The following is a 13,943-nucleotide window of genomic DNA, read 5'->3' as shown; positions in this document are numbered from 1 at the left end:
AGCAGGAAGCGCCGCAGGAAGCTGACGATGAGAAACGGTCCAGGAGCTTCTCGCGCGATCAGCGATAACCAGCGGGGGAGCCGGTCGGAGGTAAGTATCACATGCAGCGATATCGCTAGTAATATCGCTGCAACGTCACAAAATCGGTGACTTTACAGCGATATTGCTAGCGATATCGCAGTGTGTAACGGGGGCTTAAGTCGCAGCAGGCAAGCAGAATTCAGTGTCTCCAAATAAGAGAGAAAAATAGCAATATTGCCCGGTGTCTTTATTCCTTTAAGGACCTGCTTTTATATTTCAGAGATCCAATAGTCACGTTCTAATATATTGGTTAATTCGCCATATAACACCAGTTTCCTGTTAGCCAATCTGTTGCTCGTTGTATCCTGTCAGGTATCCTCTGATGCTGTGTCTCTGGATGAAGGCGGGGAAAGATGGTGTCAGCGCTGATAAAAGCTTCTTCAGCCCCTTGATTATACGCAGCAGCTCCTCCCTCCGTCTCACTCAGCTCTTCACCGCTTCAATGGTTACTGCTGCAGTGATGGAGGAGTTCCGTTATTAACTCACCAAGTCTCGGTGCACCGACCTGTCACTTCTCTGAGAAAAAAAAAAAGGTGCCTGCTCTGTGACAATGTGGGTTCAGTTACACAGCTGATCGCTATGGCACCTCCCACCTCAGCTTCCCTCCGCTCTCCTCACAGTTGCGTCTTTACTCACAGCAGCCAGCGAGCCCGTTCTTAAGGTACTGTCACACTTAGCGATGTGCCAGCGATATGACGCGGTCAGGATCGCTGGTACATCGCTAAGTGGTCGTTAGTGAGCTGCCACACAGGCAGATCTCACCAGCGACATCGCCGGGGACGGGGGTCGCTACTTACCTGTCACACTAGGCGATCCTGCGTCCTCCCGCCCGGCTCCGCGCGTAGCGCGTCCTCACAGCAGGAAGCGCCGCAGGAAGCTGACGACGAGAAACGGTCCTGAACGTTCTCGCGCGATCAGCGATAACCAGCGGGGGAGCCGGTCGCTGGTAAGTATCAGACACAGCGATGTCGCTAGCAATATCGCTATAACGTCACAAGTTATAGCGATATTGCTAGCGATATCTCTTAGTGTGACAGTACCTTTAGTCGCTACAATATAGGCAGGGCACCGGCGATAACCGGGGATATCTTAATCAGCCCAGAAGTCTGCATTCACTGGAAGGTACACACTTCCACAGCACGCAGTTTGTCATAAATGAGAAAATCACCTCAGGCAGCTGCACCATTCCCCTCAGAGGGACATATCTCGAGTATTGCTGAACCGAATTTCATGTTTTTGGTATCAAAATGATCCCATTAGTTAAGGGGAATAAAATTACCAATAAAACTAAGAGAAAAATGCCTTTTTGCCGGGTTATGAGTCGCTTCAATGGGTGAAGTCACAGGAGCTGAGCGCTCACACAACTGCCATCTGAGGAGCCCAAAGTCACCCTCCTTTGCAGTGTTTTTTTCTGCAGAAAAGCCATGGACATTAGCATGGACAAAAAGACACAAAAACTGCACCAAAACCGAACCAAATCCGCAGCAAATCCACACCAAAAAATGCACCTAAACCTGCGTTTGCCGCAGCTTCTTTCCAGCCAAGAAATCAGGTTTTGCTGCAGAAAAAAAAGCAGCAGTGTGAACTTACCCTTAGGCCCGGGTCAGACTTGCGAGAAACTCAGACGAGTCTTGCACGTCAATACCCGGTACTGCCGCCGGCACTCGGATCGGAGCTTTCAGCTGCATAGAAATACATGTAGCTGAACGCTCCGATCAGAGTGCCGGTGGCAGTACCGGGTATTGACGTGCGAGACTCGTCCAAGTTTCTCGCAAGTCTGATCCTGGCCTTATAGAGAACACAGAAGCGCTCGGCAATGTGAGCGGTCCTGTTTATAGCAGAGCTGGGTGAGATAGCTGCCGGATGAATGATCAGACAGTTGTCTACAGTGTGTGGTACAAAAATCTTATTCAAGTGAAAAAAAACCATGGATGCAATTTGAGAAAGACGGTAGTTCAGTGCTGAAACACGTTGTGGAGATAAAAACCGTTCAACTCATCTTGGTCCTATAGATTATTTATTACATCAGTGCAACCTGATATTGTGTTAGGCCGGGGTCACACTGGCGAGGAATACGGCCGAGTGAGAGGCGCTAAAAGCAAGCATTAGACACGGACCAATGATTCTCTATGGGGTCCCTCCCAACAGCTGTATATTTCTCATCCGTATTCTACGCTCCGTGCCAATCGCAGCATGCTGCGATTGTCAGCGTACTACGCCCGTAATACGCCAATGCAAGTCTATGGGTGCGCAAAAAATACGGATTACACACGGACCACACATGTGACTTGCGAGAAATATGCACCCGGTGTCTTTTAGAAAAGCCGGCAATTCAGTGCGCTATACAGTAAACTCACACTGACAGGTTTAATAAAGAAACGAAATAATACATATAGACACATAGAATACATATATATATATAAATATACATATATATATGCATTCTATGTGTCTATATCTATTCTTTCATTTCTTTATTAAAACTGTCATAGGGCTCCATTATATGTCCACTTTGCAAGGCGGCGAGAAAATCTCACCATACGGATTACATACGGATACTTAGATGCGCAAAATACGCGACCACACCTTGATTACGGATGACATACGGAGCACTATTTAGGGGACATTCATCCGTATTACGCATGTAAAATACTGACCGTATTTTGCGTCGGTTAGTGTGACCCCGGCCTTATAGTCAAAATTAGTCAACTATCCTAGAGGAGATCATCACCCAGCCACGTTGCAGCAGCTGCTGATATTTTCAGGAGTTGTGCATGCACAAAACCTGCTTAGGTGAGCACCTTCCTTTTACTTTCTTTTGCAGCTAAAAGGTTATCACCCAGTGGTCTTGTGCGCTTTTATTTCCCTACAGTTTGTCTACCATAAAGTATGGGGGCATTAGTCAAGCACTTGTTTCACTGACAAATACGTCCTAATTCATACGGCTGTAATATTAGTCCAGCACGCTGAACCTATAATGATAAAGTATCATGTCTAATAAATTTAAGATTACAACATCTACATTGATAAATCACCAGAACTCCGATCAGTACACTACTACATTACAAGAACCATTATCAGCACATAAATACATCACCAGAACCACAGTCAGCAAATGACTACATCACCAGAACAATCGTCACTACAGAAATACAGCACCAGAACTACTGTAAGTACATGAACACATCACCAAGGTTAGTACAGTGATCACTTGCACTGTCAGGTTAGCACTCAGCTTATACACTTTTATCGCATGAAACTGCAACTCCCAGTATGTCCTTAACAATGGTAAGGAGATGATTGGCAGTTGTTGTTATCAGGAAAAGTATATCTTTGAACCATGCTAGCCAGTAGATAAAAAAAATAAAATTTGAGAGTTCTCAGTAGTTGATAGCTTTTAATGGCTAACTGAAAACATGGTAATATATAGCAAACATTTCAGACTACTCAAGTCTTTTCAACAGGCATCAGTATAACACAAAATCTGAAGAGTCACATATTTATGCACAACACGACACAAGGATAATGCAGTAAATAAGACAAGTGACTGTAGCAGAACTATCAATGTGGGATGGGGAGAAAACAGCTATGGTAGTAAATATTGGAGGGTTTCATAGATAAGGAGTCTGAAAGATTTATTGTCCTCTGACAATAAAACATGAAATTGCTGGTAGTGAAAGGTAATTTCACATCTCAAAGAGATAGAAGAGTATGATACAAACTTATGATGCCATTTGGCACATTCAGAGCAGGAATGAACTTACATAGATTTATGTCTTATTACATTAATTAAGGAATGTGCTCCTCAGACCACGTGGGGGCATCACGACCCTGGACCAGACCTCAATCAGAGGAAAATAAAACTTTCACAGTGATTAGTTGTAGCCAGTAGCACCAGTAAACATTTAAATTGTAACTTAAAGGGTTGGTCAGAAGGCAAAACAATTTGCATTCTAAATCCCTACCTATTTAGTGCCACAATACAAACTATTTTCTAATATATTTGCATTATAAATTCCCTATGCTTCCCTCACTACACTATCTAACTGCTTTTCTTTTTTTTCATGCTTCCTTTATGATGACGCTTTGTTTGAGAATCCTTGTGCCTGCTCAGTAGTGCACTGCTCAGGAGTGTGTGCACGCCGCCAAAGATCAGGTCAGGGAGCTGATTGTAGCTACACTGAACTCCGGAAGTGCCTGCACACATGGAGGTTAATTTGAATCAGTGTCTTCAAAACCCTAAGACAAATGAATACAGGGATGTTGTCCCACCCACCTTTTTGCAAAGATTCCGGTTTTCTTATCTAGTCTCGGGAAGGGGAGGGTTTTAAAAAAAATGTTTTCTTCAAATCTAGATCCAGGCGCCGCCCCCCTGCAACCCGCCGCCCTAGGTATCGGGCCTAGAGTGGTAAATACGAACCTGCTTGTGTGCCTTGAATTCAGAAGAGAAAAATTATGGCGTGGTCCATCCTATACAAAAGTAAAGAGGTATCGTGCCATGCAGAGACACCACACAACAGAAGGATTGACTCTGGCTCCATAATACAGAACTGTAGCCAAGGAATGTGTTAATGTGTCAGCTTACAGGCTCCGATACTCCATAGACTCAACTTTGCAATGTGCATGAGGCCAAAAAACTGGAGGGATAGCGGGCATGATTTAGGGTCCACATTGGAGTATGTCCACATGTGGCAGAGTTTTGCAGTAATTTTAATTTATGTAAATCTGCCTCCTTCCTGTTTGCATTTCCAGTTTCCACTGCTGCCTGAATTACATGAGTTGGTTATTAATATAAGACTTGAGAAAAAGTGTCAGAATATTTAGAGAAAACTCAACTTTTGTAAAACTGAAAATAAGACCTTATAGTTACCTGGTTGAGCTGATTGTACAGCCTGGCACGTGCTGCGTACATGTCAGGATCGCCTCCTTCTTCTTCCAGCTGTTTATTCAACAGATAGATGCATTCTGCGTATCTTCCCAATGCGGCCAGACAATGAATACTGTCAGAAAACCAGCACAGTGATGGTGAGCAATATCCTGCAAAGATGATTTATAGACCAGCTTTCAGGGATCAGACTGGTAACTTAGTCTGAAAGCATAGTAAGGTTTAATTCACAGAACAAGATTTACAAAAAAAATGGAGGATACCGTCTCTCATTCAAGAGACCCAATTTAGTATGGAGACTTACACTATATGGGCAAAAGTATTGGGACACATGTCTTAATAATGGAATTCAGGTTTTGGCATACAGAAATGACCCAGGTGAATACCATCCGACCCATCTCCCCCCAGTGTATAACATGGTGGTTCCCCCACTCCCGGTGTATAACATCTGGCTACTCGTCCCCAGTGTATAACATCCATCCTCCTAGCCCCCCCCACGGTGTATAACATCCAGCCCCCACGCCCCCAGTGTATAACATCTGGTCCCCTTTCTCCCTGGTGTATAATATCCGGCTCCTCACCCAAGTATCTAACATCCAGCCCTTGGTGTATAGCATACAGCCCCCTCACTCCCGGAGTATAACATCCGGTTCCTCGCCCCAGTGTATAACATCCGACCCTGTCGCTCCCTGGTGTATAACATCCGGCACCCTCATTTCCCGGTGTATAATATCCGGCAGCTCTTTCTCGTTGGATAACATTCGGCCCATCGCCTCCAGTGTATAACATTCGGCCTCAGGAGCCACAGGGGTAATAAGTTTATTCATGACATTTCTTCCCTCCAATGCTTCATGGGAAAAACAAGTATGTAAGGTAGTGCATGTCAACCAAACCAGAGAGTATCTGTTGACAGCAGTGTTTCAGGACTTTTGCCCCTCATCAGTAGCAGGGTACTGGTTGGCTGAATTAGATGCCTAAGATGTAGTCGAGGGGGAATACTGCTCTCATTCAAAAGACCCAACTCAGTATGTGAATGAGAACACTCATCTGTCACATGTGAATATATCCTTTGACATATTTTTTTGGTGTGAGTCCTCTCACCTGTGCATGTGATATTGTCTGTTTTGAGGCTGCACCTCTGCAGCGCAGGTAAAGGCCTCCAGGGCATCCATGTGACAGTTCTGCTCAAGTAATCGCTGTCCCTGCACATGTGAACAGTAGTTTAGGACCAGAAACCACATTCAATTAAATTGAAACCATGGATAGGTTATTATCTATTGTTACAGTCTTGCTGCAACTAATCACTGGGCTCAGCAGCGCTAAAGATGTGGACTGCATGAGCTACTGAGACTAGTGATTGACTGCAGTGGGTACGAGAACTGTAGACTTGACGTCAACCCTGCAGCCAAAAAACAAAAATTGGAGCATTGGTGTAGAAGCTCTGCTGGAGCCAATAAAAGGTCAATTTATTTTTTTGTTCTTTTTATATAAGTCTACAGAACTATGCACTGATCAAATTTCAACACGACAATCCCTTTAATAGCTTACACACTGAATATGTGGCGCAAACTTCTGAAGGCTGCACAACCTCTGACGCTCTGCTCTAGATGCATTTACATAATTTTACATAGTGTTTACATCACATCTGTGTCTCTACCATTCATGACTCTGTCTGAATTGGTGAAAAACGTAAGACTTGCCCAGGATGGAGCTGTTGACTTCAATTAAGCAAACAGAGTCCAAAATATGTAACTTCCTTTTTGGAAATTTCCATCCAAATGTATTTACCCATCCATAATAGTGCAGTCTGCTATAATATGGAAAGAAGGTTAGTGTCTGCAGTTACAAATTTCGAGTCCTTTGCCTCCTTTAAGTCAAGGGCATAGTTGGAATTTTTTGGGGATTTCCCATGTAGTGATAATGGTGACACAGATGTAATGGGAACCCAGCTTCAGGTATCTCCACACTCATGAGTTCTCTGCGTTCACGGGTTTTCCACGCTCACGAGTTCTTCACACTCACGAGTTCTCCACGCTCACACGTTCTGCCCACTCATGAGTTCTGCCCGCTCACAAGTTCTCCATGCTCACGCGTTCTGCACACTCACGCGTTCTCCATACTCACGGGTTCTCAGCGTCCATGATTTCTCCCCGCTCAAGAGTTCTCTACACTCATGAGCTCTCCGCACTCAAAGGTTCACCACTCACAAGTTCTCGATACTCTCGAGTTCTCCACGCTCACAAGTTCTCCACCCACGTTCTCTCGAACTTATGACTAACCAGACATTATAGCCCAGAGTTACCTGGAGAGAATATGTGAGGGCCAGCAGTTCTACATGCTCTTTCTGTGGGGACGCTATGGAACAAGCCTTCTTCAAGTTGAGCTCTGCAGACTGGAAGTCACAGATCTGGAGGAACGCTTCTGCTCTCTTAGCGTACAGCTCTACCTATGGTATCATTTAAAAATACAAGACAATCATTAATTAAAAGAAATGGAAGAAACTGCTAAATATAGTAAAATCCACTGCCATTAGAACTGCTGGCAGACCATGTAGATTCTTATTGCTAAAATCAGACATAATAGTTTATAAAGTGGCAATAATTATAGAATTCTCTACTATGATTGACTGATCATACCTTTTCTGGACACAGGTAAATGGCCTTTGAAAACGCAGTTATGGCTCTTTCCCATTCCTTTTGGGCCAAGCACCTCAGACCACGCTCATAGCTGTAGGAACAAAAATTATATATGCATGTATCCAATGGTGGAAAGAAGAAAATGAGTGATGCGCAACCATCGTGCGAAGCCGTAATCCAACTTCATTATGGCATATCCCTTATGATATATTGCTTGTAAGGCTGCATTCAGACACCCGAGTAAGTCTTACTTTCCAAAAATAACGAAGTGATTTATTTCTCAGGTGCCATCATAGTTGCACCCTTTTTTTCTCATCAATAGACTGTCTGAATTTTTTTATCCATTGACTCTTAACAATGGACTAGTTAAATACGGATGAAATGTGTCTGAAATTTTTTATCCATTGACTCTTAACAATGGACTAGTTAAATACGGATGAAACTTGGATGGAACTCTGAAGTACAAAGTCTGTCTTCCGTGTTCCACCTGTGTCTCACAGATCCCCGCAGTAAAATAATGACAACTATATTAACCTCTGGTGCCATTCCAGCAGTTTCGGCAGTGGCTCTCCTCGCGTGACATCCCTTTGGCCAATCAGAACTGGATTCACTCTCCTTCGCCCAAATCAGGGATCAGGAGGAGATGAGAGCGGCGGCTGCACTCTTACTTCCTCCAAATGTCAATTACAGCTGTAGCAGAGCAAAACCAGAAATGACTGGCTGCAGGGATGGCATGACATACCAGTGTCACACGATCCCTGGGAAAGCCAGTGCTGACATCGCCGGAACAGCACCGGAACTGAAGAAGAGCATAGGTGTTATCAATTTACTATGGGGGAACATTGAGATTGACAAGAGGTTGCCTCAGTAGTGAACATCCCCTTTATTGATTGAGTCTGATCTAAAAAATGGATAAGAATAGGATTGGATACATGAATCTGTTTTTCAAACTAACTGGTGCATGGATCAGTGAAACTCTGTGGGTCTGTTTTGCGACTGCCTGGATATTATATGTCCGAGGAAGAAGCTCGACAAGAACGTGGAGAAGACTTACTGCTCCGTCATCTTCTCGTGCACAATATCTTCATATGTAGACTTGGTGCGCTGATTGCTCTCATTGTGAACATCTAAAAACACTCTACTGGAGCCAAAAATCTTCTTTATGGATTTATTCCGAGATTCTTCAAGTTTTTCTTTGCTCACAGCGGTGGGGAATAGATCCGATGTCGCCTGATGGAAAATATCAGAAATTCCATCATCTGAGCAGAAATGCCAGAAAGACACAATGGCAGCGTCGCCCATCCTTACCCCTTCCAGGACTGGATTATCCATCTCTGACATCATCTCTTCCATGAAGGCTCTACGAAAAAAAAATATTTATAAGGAATTTATTATTTTATTTATTATTTTAACTGTAATTTTTATTAAAGTTTTTCACAGATTTGAATAACGAGAAAACAAATTAACAAATTACAAATAATAAGACAATCAGAAAGGTGTCAAGTATAATATAGAAAAAGAAGAAGAATCTCCATGAGTGTCAGCAAGGATTACATTGAAATTCACAAGAATTAAAAAGGACAAAAATAGGAAGAGAGGAGGTATGGAAAAGTAAAATAGAGACTAAAGAAAGGAGTTTATCCAGTAATGATGCCACACTGCATCAAATAGACTAATCTTCGCATTTAGTTATAGCAGATAAGTATTTCACACCACAAATCCAGCTATAATACGTCTGATGAGGGGAAGACCTCTTCCAACAGCAATCGACCCAAAAATTATGCAACTGTAAAATCTAAAAATCTGGCAAAACCCCTGAAACCTAAAACGCGTCACAAAAAAAATAGATCCTCGTCTCCCCTACCTCAAAGCGTTATAACTGTCCTTCCAAGAAATCACATAGAAACTTAGTCTTTGTACTGGAAAAACATTGCAGCTCACTTGGTCACTTTACCGTGGAGTTTACAACTTCTTGGTGACTAGGCAACAGCTGCGGGAGGAGCTCAGGATCCTGAGCTTGGTGGGTTGGGAAAAGGCCCTTCATTGTGATGGACCTGAGCGTCATTTCACTGCATTGTTCTGCCTGCATCTGTAGGACCGTGTTCATATCTGATGCAGTTTAACACATTGGGACACAATAAATTGGTGTTTATTTGCTTTACCTTATTTATTTATTTTGTTATTATTATAAGGCTATGTGCACACATAGTTTGGAGAGCTGCAGATTTCTCCCTGCGGATTTGTAAAAATCCGCAGGTAAATCCCCAGGTCAAAAGTCCTGTGGTTTACCTGCGGATTAGCCTGCGGTTTAGCCCTGTGGTTTCACACCTCACAATGGATAAGGTGTGAAACCGCAGCAGATTCCGCACAAAGAATTGACATGCTGCGGATTGTAACCTGCGGAAAAATCCGCAGCATGTGCACAGCGTTTTTGGTTTGACCATTGCAAAGAATGGTACTGTACAACGCAGCAGAAACTGCACCGTGTGCACATAGCCTTATTGTTTTGTTGTAGTAGTTATGTAATATAAATCTTAGGTTCTGTTCACACAACTTTTTCCTGGACATTGTTTTGCAGAACAGACAAACGTAATGAAGATCCTAAACTGATCCGTTGCATAACTGAGGGGTCTTATTATTAGGGGTCCATCTGGGTTCCTTTATAAGAACGGAAGGCAAAGCGCAGCATGCAGAAGTTTATTTTTAAATTATTTAGTCTGACACTTACGGACCCCATAATAATCAGTGGGTTTTCTCTGTGTTAGCTATGCAATGGATCTGGTTTTTTTTTACATTAAAGATCTGTTCGTACAGGATTTTTTTACGTGGATTTTTCAGCCATGAATTCCAAGTGTAAAAACTCCTTATAAAAATCATTTGTTTTTTTCTGGTGTGCTTTATTTATTGTAGTTTTTTGTAAGAACCACAGTTTTTTTTCTTCTTGGTTTTTGATGATTTTTGATATGGTGTTGATTTTGGCAAGATTCCGCTATAAAATACCCTTTCTAAAAATTGTGGATTTTATGTGAATCCGCACAAAAAAGGCTAATAAAAAACTTCTTGTGAACATACCCTCAGGGTATGTGCAGATGACACCTTTTAGACACTCAGGCGAAGCCTACAAGTTTTTCAAGAAGAAGATGTGTCAGGATACTAAGGTGGTTTTTTTTTTTGGTGTCTCCTGAGATCCTTTTCAGATGATTTTGTCTGCAAGCGTTCTATTGCAGGATTTTAAGCTGCCTACACATTTTGGCCACATGAAGCTAGGCATTGTCCTGCACCACAAGGAACCCAGGGCCAACTGCACCAGCGTAAGTTATGACAATGGTTGAGGAGGATTTCATCCTGGTATCTAACAGTAGTCAGGGTACTGTTGGCTATCACCTCTGAGGTTTGTGCTACCCTACAAGTATATGCCTCCCAAGACCATTTACTGACCCACTGCCAAACCGGTCATGTTTGATGATGTTCCAGGTGTCACCTACTGATTCTCACATCTGTCACATGTGCTCAGTGTGAACCTGCTCTCATATGTGAAGAGAATGGATACCAATACTAGACCCACCAATTCTGGTGTTTTCTGGCATTCAAGTTGAATGGTGCTGGACTCTGACTACAGGTCCTACTTCAAGATGTTGGACCTCAATGCCATCATCAGTGAGTGTTTCTGAAAGTTTGGTCAAAATGTACGCCAGTAGGTAATTTTATAGGCTTTTGGCTGTCCTCCTGCTCACTCAATGGAGAAGATATCAATCCTGCTGTTAGGTTGATGCCCTTCCGGCTCTTTGTGTCTAATAGCCTGTGTCCTGGTATCTTCTCCGTGCTCTTGAGACTGTGCTGGGAGACACCACAAACCCTCTTTTGACTGCATATATGGATGTGTAGAACTTGGACTATGTGTGCCACCAGAATGGACTTAAGGTGCTGACTGCCTCATGCTACCAGTAGTGATGAGGACACCAGCAAAATGCAAAACCAGAGAAGAGCAACGTCTATAGCCGCCATCAGCTCTTTGTGGGGGTCATCTTGCTTTTCCTCTCCAAAGCTCCGGTTGGCGCTTTCATTTGCACCAAAGCCGGTGACATTACTTTACAATCACTAATGTAACTAGATAGATGGATATCCCTAAAGTATAAGTGACTTTGGGTTATACTGTGATGTAAAGTGTCACCTTTATTTTTTGAGCAAAAAAATGATAATGTCTTCTTTCTATGGAGTGGAACCTGCACAATGTACGAGAACTGAAAAGGGAGAAATAACATTGGGACACAATGGTTGATCATACTAGAAAACCCAATGACGTGCAACAGTGGCATTGTCAATAGTAAGATGTCACAAACTGGCAGTAGTACCTTTGGTTAGCCACCAAAATCTAAAAATGCAGCTTAGAAGCAAAATTAAAGGGGTTGTCCAGGCTTGGGGCTCAAGTCTACAGTCCTTCTATAATGGGACTGCAGACTTGTGAAACTGTCAAGGTGAAAATATATTTTCTTATATAACTTTTATATTTTTATACTGTGAAACAATAAGTTTTTCCTAATTGCTTGCTAATGCAAATGTAACTGTATTAAAGATGGCTGCCAGTGTTTACTTTCACTTAAATTCAGTGTCTAAAGAGTTAAGTTAAGTTTCATTTCTCCTAAAAAAAAGATAACTCAGGAATGTGAAGAAGAAGTAACCATCGGGAGACGTTTTGACGAATCAGGGAGAGACTGGACACTAGATGTATACTGCATAAACCCCGCCTAATGCACGCCTTCCCCTAACACTCAATATAGTATTGTGTATTTGTAAATAAAGCCAGTTGTTGTACTGCTCCTGACAGGTGTGGATGCAGGACATTAGCTAAGACTGAATCAGCTGCGTGTCTGAGTCATTCTTAATCGGTACCAGATGTTTTGCGCTCGCACAATGATTTGGAATGACTGGTGAATGAGGATTCATTGTCGTTTACGACCCTGACAATTTGGAGCCCAACGGGGGGCGTGGACAGTGATCCGAGGCTCCTCTGGACCCATGCCTGGATGTCTGTGGATGATACCTGTAGTGGCTGACCTCGAGGACTGATCACCCTCCAAAACACGGTAAGTGAGATCATATACACTGTATGTGTCACACTTGCTAGTGTCTCAGCCGTTATTGGTTTGTCTGTGGTCTCCTTGGGTCTGAGGGGTGACCGGTCGAGTGGTGAGACTGAGTGCGATCCTGTGCCACGCTCTGAACCAGCAACTGAGAGACGTCGCATTCTGCGCGTCCTCGTGTACACCACACCTCCTCCACCGGTCATTGTACTCCATTCAACCACCCTACCCGTGACTATTGTCTAGTAGTGAAGTGGAGTGATAAATTGAGCTAGTTGCAGATTGTGGGGCAACCTAGAGGAAGGGATAGGAGACGCAGCCTCTGTGATATTGTACCAGCTAGGTAATTAAGACGTCCCGAGAAGGGACCACCTGTATTTCTGTGGAGGGCTCTCACTAGGAGACCGCCTCCCGACTGTTGGAATATCGTGGCAGGATAATCTGTTAATCACTGCTGTTCAAGGTTAGGGAAAGGAAATATTGAGCGCGAGGCTCTTTTCCTAGTACGTCGAACGTGAAGCTCCGTACTGTGGAACATCAGTGTTGATATCGCTACCAGTGGTTTTTCTGCAGAGAACCATAGTATTCTGTAAGAGTCATGCTGCGTATCTTAAAGCAGAAGAAGTCTGTGCCCCACAAGTTAGATGAGGATGCTGTGGAGGTCAAGGCAATAGTAGCGTCACGGGAAGGCAAGAAGGCAGTCAAGAATGTTGAGAGATTGTATAAGCATGTAGGATTGCCCTCGTCAGGGAGATTACAGCCGGCTATGTGGCATAATCTCATAGAGAACAAACGAGGCATGTTGAAAGATAAAGGATTGTTAGAACAAGCACAAGCTCATCTGCGAGTTGCGCGAGGCTTGAAGAATGAAGGATGGAAAGAGATTGATGGGGAAGGAGGATCAGACAATGCGGAACCTGTGTTTGGTTATAAAATGCCTTTGAACTGTGATCTTATAGATTGTAAAATGGCCGCCGTGCCACTGATGATGAAAATGCAGTCCCAACCACCGCCCTATAATGGCGACAAGACGAGCTCTCCAGAAGCGTGGGTGTGTCCTGTTTGTGGCGTGCAGAATCCAACCTGGGTGGAAACCTGCCGTGTGTGTGGGGCGGGCCGTCCTTGGGGTTCCGCCCAGACCATGGACGGAAGTGGGGCATGCCACGCCTCCACCGGCAGCCATCTTGGTGCACCCGGAATTCCTCCCCAGCCACTATGTCCGCTGGTAACACTTTCCGGCGAGTACTATCAGGGACCACC

General features: G+C 43.7%; 1 protein-coding gene across 1 annotated transcript in view; it reads right to left on the bottom strand.

Annotated features, from left to right (window-relative positions):
- The window catches only part of TTC16 (tetratricopeptide repeat domain 16), a 30,293-nt gene extending 20,717 nt beyond the window's left edge, over window positions 1-9,576 (bottom strand). Inside the window, exons 1-7 of the mRNA XM_073590841.1 lie at window positions 9,467-9,576; window positions 8,911-8,962; window positions 8,657-8,832; window positions 7,603-7,693; window positions 7,269-7,412; window positions 6,068-6,168; window positions 4,952-5,081 (exon numbers count right to left, since the gene is read on the bottom strand). Of these exons, the coding sequence (XP_073446942.1) occupies window positions 4,952-5,081; window positions 6,068-6,168; window positions 7,269-7,412; window positions 7,603-7,693; window positions 8,657-8,832; window positions 8,911-8,955 (687 nt within the window). The 5' untranslated portion in view covers window positions 8,956-8,962; window positions 9,467-9,576. The remainder of the gene's footprint in view (window positions 1-4,951; window positions 5,082-6,067; window positions 6,169-7,268; window positions 7,413-7,602; window positions 7,694-8,656; window positions 8,833-8,910; window positions 8,963-9,466) is intronic.
- Window positions 9,577-13,943: the final 4,367 nt, after the last annotated feature.

The sequence above is a fragment of the Dendrobates tinctorius genome, unplaced genomic scaffold, assembly GCF_039654945.1.
Source record: "Dendrobates tinctorius isolate UK_male_01 unplaced genomic scaffold, ASM3965494v1 ptg000120l, whole genome shotgun sequence".
Classification (NCBI taxonomy): Eukaryota; Metazoa; Chordata; class Amphibia; order Anura; family Dendrobatidae; genus Dendrobates; species Dendrobates tinctorius.
Note: the sequence above shows the minus strand (reverse complement) of the source record. Positions and strands in the feature narration are given on the sequence as shown.